At 54.4% G+C, this 8,970-nt stretch overlaps 1 protein-coding gene across 1 annotated transcript; it reads right to left on the bottom strand.

Moving 5' to 3' along the window:
• Positions 1-3,079: 3,079 nt before the first annotated feature.
• On the bottom strand, positions 3,080-6,820 carry KCNJ11 (potassium inwardly rectifying channel subfamily J member 11). Its single transcript, XM_006749485.3, has one exon. The coding sequence runs from the start codon at positions 5,824-5,826 to the stop codon at positions 4,654-4,656; it is 1,173 nt and encodes a 390-aa protein (XP_006749548.1). The 5' UTR covers positions 5,827-6,820; the 3' UTR covers positions 3,080-4,653.
• Positions 6,821-8,970: the final 2,150 nt, after the last annotated feature.

Raw genomic sequence — 8,970 nt, 5'->3', positions numbered from 1 at the left:
TAAGTGGACCTGTGTGCAGGCACCTCATTCAGGACAGGCTGACAGGGCTGTGGGGAGTGTCATGCCAGGTGTTAGTCATGGGTAAGATACAGTGTGGTTCTGAATGTAGTTACCAAGGGATGTGCAGTTGTATTTCAGGATCTTTGTGGGGCAGAGAAGCCCTGTTCACATCTCTACTGAAAGTTGAAGTAATGACCCTGAAAACAGTTTTTAGGACACTCAGCGGCGAGGGGGCGCTCAGTGAGCTCATTCATGGGCATAACTAACATGGAAGACTCTTGGCTTAAAGAGAGGACTCCCCATAGCCGAGCTCCCACCTGAGGGTGGTTTAGAGTGGTCTCTAGTGGCAGCACTGGGAATTGCAGCATCAGTTAAGGTGGTGCCTATTTCAAGAATATATCATATTAGAGGAGACAAAGAATCTCATAAAGTGGAGATCTGGAAGGAAGAACAGGGCAACAGTTAGAACTGTGAAACAAATGAAGTAGTTCAAAGCTGCCTACAGTCATTGAAAGAGAGTGATTCAAAAAGAATGACACCCCTTGAACAGGAAGTAAGGCAGTCGAGATTTTAAAAGAAATTATAATAATTTTGTAGAGATTATAATAGAGTAATAAAGTAATATAAGGGAAAAATAAAATTAGGTGGGAAAATGACAAATGGGATCTTTTTATAGGAAGGTAAAACATTAGATGTAAAATGTGGGGGATTATAGAATGGACATTATTGATTGGAAAGGAATCTATGATGTGGAAAAAAGAAAGTGCATTAAGGAGTTAACTAAGCTCAGAAATGAGTATGCTGGTCAGACCTTCAGAGACCAAAAGGGGCACAAAAGAGGTAGAACTATAGGATGATTTTCATTCTACTTCCAAGATGGATGGGAGATCAAGGACACAGTAGGAATGTGACAACCAGTGAAAGTCTCAGTCAGAACTGTACTGCATTTACTTCTCTCGGGAGTAACTTCTCTGCCCCAACAATGATGGCATCATGAGAAAAACTGGAATTGATCAAATGAAGTAAAGAATAGACAGAGGCAGGCCTACCTGGTCTGTTTATTTCACCTTGAGTGCCGGCGGTCTGGGGAGGAGGAGTTTGGGACATACTGTGCCGCAAAAAAGGATAGTTTCATGAAGTAGAGGCATGTGACTCACGAGAGCTGAAGAGGGCCGTTGTTTCTCCCAGTGAAGGAAATAAATTGCATAGTTGCCTAGTACTTTGAATCACCTGTTCCGCTCATTGGCATCAGTGCCCAGAAGGACACAAGGTCAAGGGAAAGGCAGAAGTCTGCACTCCTTGTACGCAAGCTGGCCAGTCTAGGTAGCCTACCTTTCATATCAATCCAGAGTGGGGCCTTCCCAGAGTGGAAATAGGGGAGGGTGTAGGTAGCACCTTCTTCCCTTTCCGTGAAGGTATATACAATGCCCCAGGCAGGTGGACATGGCAGAGAGGATGCCAGTAATCTTGATTCTAGTGCAACAAATCCACTCTCTAGAACCCAATTCTTTTTAGATTTTTTTTTTTTTTAAATTCATTCGAGACACAGAGATAGAACATGAGGAGGGGGAGAAGCAGAGGGAGGGGGAGAAGCAGGCTCCCTGCTGAGCAGGGAGCCCGATGCGGGGCTCGATCCCAGGACCCTGGGATCATGACCTGAGCTGAAGGCAGATGCTTAACCATCTGAGCCACCCAAGCGCCCCTCTAGAACCCAATTCTGACTTTAACCCCATCACTCTGCCTTTTCCCAGCTCCTTTCAAGCTGGAACAGATCTGTTGTGCTTTAGACCTGCCCTGATCTCGGGTCAACATAACTTTGACATGCAGAATTTGTGTCTTCATACAACATAGGGTGTCTGATACCTGAAACTGGGGAGACCTCAGAGGTGAGCCCAGAGAGCTATGGGGAGCCAGGGGCTACTCGACTCCTCACCACAAGCTCCCTAGGGAAGGATGTTGGGGAGGATCTCAAGTTTAGGACAGAGCTGGAAGGATGCCACCTGGCCAGAGAAAGTGGGTCTTATACAAGGTGGGTGTGTTCTCTCCAGCAGAAAGGCCAGAGGGCCACCTTCAGGGGTAACATGTGGGCCTTGCAGTAACTGGCTGGAGATGCCAAATTCATAGGCATCAGACCTGGGCAGCTTTCCAGTATGGCTAGTGGGCTAGTTTTTCCAGACTAGAAATTCAGTTTCACTAGAAATTCAGAAAGATGGTGGCTTGGCTTCCCTTCCCTGTTGAGTTTAGCAGCTCCCTCCATGCCTGGAAATTTCTAGCTCCTCCCTGACCTAAGCCTTAAGGCTAGGAGGTCTCTTAGTGGAAAGACTGGGACAAGTGGTCCTGATTTTCTGATCAAGTAGGTCTTCTCTGTGGCCAGCAGGTGGCGCTGAACCCTCAGTTCTGTCGGTTCACTGTCCCTAGCCATTTAAGGTGGAGGGGGAGGAGGAAGGTTACTTTGGATGGGGTTCCAAGAATGGTGCTGCTGAGCAGCTTCTCATTAATGAGTCTGGCCCCTCTCCTGGTCTTAAGGACAGCCAAGCTGAGTCCCAGGAGCCAGGCACTGTCCCCAGAACTCTGGGCTGACTCTGAGTAGCTTCTCATCCCTCTTCTTCTAAACCACAAACTGGTCAATGTTGGGGGGCTGTGTGGGTGCAGGAAGGGGCAGCTTAGAGCTTGAACCAGCAACACCAGCTTCCTGGCTCTTCAAACCTACCTCTGGAGTAGCCCAGGACAAACTCTCACTGATCCAGCTGAAGCCCACTGCCGGCCTCCAACAGCAACAGTGATGCTGGCTTGGTGTCCTATATGCTATTCATCATTCATTCATTCACTTAGCACTTAGTGCCAGACACAATGCTGAATCAGATACAGTCCCCGACCTCAAGGAACCACAGACTTGGGGATGTCACAATCTTGTTCGTGAAAGGAAGAGTCAATTGATGTGGTAAATTTCATTGTCTAATTTAAAAAAATTGCCATGCCCCCCCCAACTTCCAGCAACCACCACCCTGACCAGTCAGCAGCCGTCAACATCGAGACAAGACCCTCCAGCAAAAAGATTACGACTCACTGAAAGCTCAGATGATGATTAGCACTTTTTAGCAATAAAATATTTTTTAATTAAGGCATGTACATTGTTTTTTAAGACATAATGCTATTGCACACTTAACAGACTACAGTATAGTGTAAACATAACTTTTATGTGCGGTAGGAAACCAAAAAAAAAATTCATTTGACTCTCTTTATCGTGATATTTGTTTTGTTGCGGTGGTCTGGAACCAAACCTGCAATATCTCTGTACACTAATGCGTATGATGGCCCCACCTCTCCCCCGACCACCCCAGCCTTCCAGCAGATCCCCGGGGAGTGGAGGCCAGGCCCAAGGCTATAAGCCTGGTAGGTGCCCCAAAATTGAGATGGCCAGACAGGCTGGCAGGGCTGGGCTACCTGAGGCAAAAAGGTAAAAGTCTCTCTGAACTGGGTGATAAGGGTCAGCCGCAGGTCCTTTTCCTGGCCGCCCAGCTAGGATCTGTGGCACCTTTGGAATGCGGGCGGGCAGCTGCCAGCCCCCTCCCTCCCCAACCGCCAGTATGCCCCCTCCTTCCCCAGCCACATGGCACTGCTCCAGGAGCCCCGCCTGAGGTCAAGCCCGTGAGGACCAAGGTCCTCTTTGCATCAGGGGCCTTGCTCATCCCCACCATCCTGAGCTTTCCAACATCTCCTTTTCTAGAGACCCAATGACCCTCCACTGCCCCACTCTGGACAGACACTGAGTGAGAGCCATTGGTGGGGAGCCAGCGTTCAATCTGTGTGGTAGGCCCAGGACCCCCTCTCCGCAGCCCCTGTCTGCTTGGCACGCCACCGTCTGCCCCAGCCCGTCCCCCCTCCTGGGGCAGGGACAGAAGGGGAGCAGGCAGGCACAGCAGCCCCTCACCAGAGACGCCTTGGTGTCAGGGCACAGGGCGGGGGCACAGGGGCCCATCTCCTCATTCCTGTGCCTGACCAGGGCTCAGCATAGCTGCGTGTCCTCATACCACTTCCTCCTTGCCTGAGTCTGCCCTAGGGAGGAGAGCCCTACCCAGTCTCCGCCTGTCCCTGTCTGTGTCGGTTCCACACCTCTAACCCTCCAGCTGGAATACGCTCCTTCACTGACTGCCTTCCCCAGCTGGCAGGGCCCACCCATTAGGCAATCACTTCTTCAGGGACCAAGAGTGGCTGGTCATCTCTTGGGGCCACCAAAACAGAGCAGCAGTTTGCAAACCTGGGGACTGTTCTTCCCCAGCCACCTGCCCAGTTTGTGGTCAATTGATCATGGGGATGCAGAACTGGTGGGAGACCCAACTTTAGGGTCCAACACTTCCCACAGCTTCCCCAGCCTGGGGAGGGGGGAGGGGGGTGAGCCAGTCCTGAGCTGGGACTGGGAGGAGCAGAGACAAAAATAACCCCGTACAGGCTCCTGCTGAGGCCAGAAATAGAGTAGTGACAAGTGTCTTGTAACACCATGGGCTAACAGCAGGAGGGGAGGCTGAGCTGAAGAGGGCCCAGCCTCACACCAGGTCCTGGCCTGGCCAAGGGGCCCACACCATGTCCACTCTACATACCATACCACACTGCCCCTGGGCACACCAGCAACGTGGGGGCCCAAGGGACCATGGCTCAGGACAGGGAATTCGGAGAGATGCTAAACTTGGGTTTGGTCTTGGCCACAGCCACACTGCGCTTACGCAGGGGGCCACGGGCCGAGGTGAGGGTCAGGGCGTCCAGCAGGCTGCGGTCCTCGTCAAGCTGGCGGGCTGTGCAGAGTGGCGTGGGCACTTTGATGGTGTTGCCAAATTTGGAGTAGTCCACGGAGTAGCGGCCATCCTCCTCGGCCACAATGGGTACAAAGCGCTGGCCCCAGAGGATCTCGTCGGCCAAGTAGGAGGTGCGGGCCTGTGTGGTGATGCCTGTGGTTTCCACCACGCCTTCCAGAATGACAATGATCTCGAGGTCTTGATGGTGATGCAGGTCACTGGGCGCCAGGTCGTAGAGTGGACTGTTGGCATCAATGACGTGGTAGATGATGAGAGGAGCCACCAGGAAGATGCTGTTGCCACCCACACCGTTCTCCATGGGGATGTCCACCTGGTGGAGGGGCACCACCTCGCCCTCGGGGCTGGTGGTCTTGCGTACCACCTGCATGCGGATGGTGGCGCTGATGATCATGCTCTTGCGGAGGTCACCCACACGCAGCATGAAGCAGAGACGGCCATGGCGCACCGCAATGACAGCATGCTTGCTGAAGATGAGGGTCTCGGCCCGCCGATGGGCCTGGGCAGTCTTCATGAAGATGCAGCCCAGCATGATGGCATTGATCATGAGCCCCACGATGTTCTGCACGATGAGGATCAAGATGGCCAGCGGGCACTCCTCGGTCACCATGCGCCCGCCAAAACCAATGGTCACCTGGACCTCAATGGAGAAAAGGAAGGCAGATGAAAAAGAGTGGATGCTGGTGACACAGGGCACAGCGGTGCCCTCGCCAGGGGCCAGGTCACCGTGGGCGAAGGCAATGAGCCACCAGACCATGGCAAAGAGCAGCCAGCTACACAGGAAGGACATGGTAAAGATAAGCAGCGTGTGTGGCCACTTGAGGTCCACCAGCGTGGTGAATACGTCCTGCAGGAATCGGCCCTGCTCCCGGATGTTCTTGTGGGCTACGTTGCAATTGCCGTTCTTGGACACGAAGCGAGCCCGCCGCTCTCGGGCTCGGTACCGGGGCTCCGCGGGGTCCTCTGCTAGCCGTGTCAGCACGTACTCCTCAGGGATGATGCCTTTTCGGGACAGCATGGCTCCAGCAACCACCAGGGAGAAGCTTCCCCCATGGGGGGCGCCCCCCTGACCAAGCCTTGGGCCTCACTGTGGGGTTTCCTCCCCGGGGAGCCCTTCCACTCTGGGACCGCCCTCAGTCTGTGCTGGCCTCACTTCTGAGATGCCTCCCCAACCAGACTCATCCTCACCTCCACCTGGCCTCTGCTTCTTTAAGCCTGCCTCACGAACCTCAGCCCACCTGCCCACTGCCTAGTGAGCCTCCTACCTGGCCTGTTCCCCGCCTTGCCGGCGATCTCAGCTCAACTCTCTTCCACCGCTGACTTTCCCTAGACCTCCCGCAGGGACTCCTTCTCCCCACCTAGGTTTCCTTCTCAACCCGCCTCCTCTACCTTGGAACTTAACACCTCGGGATCTTACCAACTCACTAGACCTCACGCAACCCCCACCGTTTCTCCCGCCTCACTCACTTCTGCTCCCGGGCCCCTTCCAAGCTCCAGCTTCATCTTCTGACGATCCCCAGTCTCGCCTCCAGGTATGCCCCCTTTTCTACCCCACCCCCCGTAGCGCCCCCGCGGCTGATCGGATCCCCCTCCAGCTCTTGTCCTTTCTGTCTCCTTGGAATCCTGCGCCCTCCAGAGTCACCACTCCGCCCGACTCTGCTCCAGATACCCTCGCCCCCAGCGCAAGGGGTCTTGCTCCCTGACAGTCGCGGCCTCTCGGCTCCCAGCCGGTCCACGCAAGCCGGCGCCGCGCCCCCGCCAGGCGCTCCGCTCTGTCCTGCCCCGCCCGCCCGCGCCGCGGCACCTGCTCCTGCTCCTCAAGCCGCAGCCGTCTCTTCCCCGCCCCTGCTGCTGCCCGGGCGTCCCAGCGGGTCGTCCTCTCGTCCGTCCGTCCGTCCTTCTGTCCGTTGGTCCGCGGAGACGGACCTGTGCTAGATGGGGGGCAGAAGATTGAGGGCGGGGGCGCTGGAGGACTGGAGTGGGGGCCCGGAGCCGCCAGGGGGAGCCCGACCTATTCCTGAGCTGGAGGCGGGGCGGGCACGGGCTCAAGCTCCGCCCCTCGTCAGTCACACCCGCCCCACGCGCCGCCTTCCTGTTCCAGATTCAGTATGGACTTGGGGGTCTGCCCAATCAGACGGACCGAAAGAGGTTCCTCCTGCCCAGGGGGGGACAGTGAGGGGAGCCACGACCCACCCTTTCAGTTTTAGGACTGCGGCCCCTGTTGCCTTGACTTTCCTCCTCCAATTTTCCCGTTCTCAGCGGGGCCAGCACGCACCTCTCGTGCAGCGTTGGGCTTTGCCGGTTCCCAGCGAGAGGAGGCTCTGAGGAGCTGCGTCACCAAACTGGTGACTGCAAGAGCTTAGGTGGCTTGAGGATTCCTCAGCTGACTGTTTCTTCTCTTTGGGGGCGCTCTTAATCTTTTCTGCACCGTAGATCCTTTGAGAATTTGATGAAAGCCACGGACTCCCTCCCCAGAAAACAATGGACCTTACTAGTAGGTGTAGGAACATTGTTTTACACCAGCCCAGAAGCCTGGGTGGTTGCATCCTCTTAATCATCCCACAATCACACCCCTGTATTTTAAAGAGAGTTTGAACTACGGACACTTGCTTTATACCTCCTTACACCTGCAGCCTGGTCTTTTTTACCTTAGATCATGGGAGGCACTTGGGTCTGAGGGACTATATTAGGTAGGGTTGGCTTGGGAACTGGGGGACTCAAGCTCTTGACCTGAACATGAGTGATGCTTCTCCTACAGGCATCAGCTTAGGGTTGCCCTGTGGCTTGGGGACCCCCAGTTCTCAGCGGGGAGAGAAAGACTGCTAGGTCTCTGGTGTTGGGACAGTAATGGTCTTACCCCCTCTCTGGGGCTCAGATCTTTTTGTAGCCCTGACCCATGTGTGTTCATTTGTTGGAGTGGGGGCTTGAGGCAGGGCCCCAAATGGGAACAGTGGGGATATGGGCCACAGTGGGGCAGACTGTGATTTTCATATTGAGTTTTCCTTTCTGTCTCTACTCACCTGCAGGCAGAGTCAACAATGCTACTCAGGGTAAGTAAGCTTGGGCTATATTAACAGAGATGCAGTGCCTAGAGTGGGGAGGGGAGAACAGGATGATCAGAGAAGGGGAGCTCAAGGAGACAGGGTTACACAAGAAAGCTGTGAGGCAACTACATCTGTTCAGCCACCAGTAAAGGAGCCTTAGAGAGCCCTCTAGGGAGTTTGGGCACTATTGCAGAAATCCCAGGGGTCCAAGGAGGATGGACTAATAGTTTTATGTGGCCCAAAGTATAGAACCAGTACAGACACTGAGTGGAACAGAGACAGGTTGTGATTTCACATAGGGAAGAGTCAGTTCTAATAACCAGAGATGACCCATATTTTTGGAGTATCCAAGTCCAAGTTGGCAGACCATCAGGGATACTATAGAGGGGTTTGGGCCAGAATGGCCTTGGGCATCCCTGCAAGACTTCAGTCTGGACCTTGCCCTGCCCCTGCTACCTCCCTTCAATCCCATGGGGTGTGGTGGGCACAAGGTGGGGATGGGGTTAGGAATCTTCTCCCTTCCCAAGCTCTGCTCTTGGGAGGCCCCTCAGTGGAGAGGGCTGCCCCTGGAGGCATCTTAGAGCTGGAAAGGCAAGGCCCTGCCTCACAGCGTGGCCCTGAGGCCTCAGCTATTACCTGCTCCACCCTTTCTAGAAGGGTGAGCCCCTTACTCAAAGAGCTCAGCCTCCTGCCCTGCTCCATCCTTACTTCCTCATACTCATCTCCCCCAAATACTACATTTGTCAGGTTCCTTTCTCACTCAGAAACCTTCTCCACTTCTCTTTTGTTCATAAACTTATCCCAGACTCCTTGTCTTGGCATTTAAGGCCCTATGATCTTATGCCCCCACCCCCTGCTCCATGGGCCATTTTCTCTAACTCTGCCTGTCCAATTCCCACCCCTCTCATGCCCACCTCACATCTTGCCTCCCCCAGGCAGCCTGCCAGGCCTTACAGAGCTCGTACTTCCTCATCCCCTCTGGCTCTTGGAATATCCAACAGGTCTGTGTTGGGCCTCTCTCCAGTGACTGGTGGGTTTTCCTTACATTGTTCTCATGCCGTTGCAACCAAGAGAAACACAGGCCCAAGACACCTGGGTCTGCACCCCAGAGCTGGGAT

Source organism: Leptonychotes weddellii, chromosome 11, assembly GCF_054177405.1.
Source record: "Leptonychotes weddellii isolate Sample4059 chromosome 11, ASM5417740v2, whole genome shotgun sequence".
NCBI classification, from domain to species: domain Eukaryota; kingdom Metazoa; phylum Chordata; class Mammalia; order Carnivora; family Phocidae; genus Leptonychotes; species Leptonychotes weddellii.
Note: the sequence above shows the minus strand (reverse complement) of the source record. Positions and strands in the feature narration are given on the sequence as shown.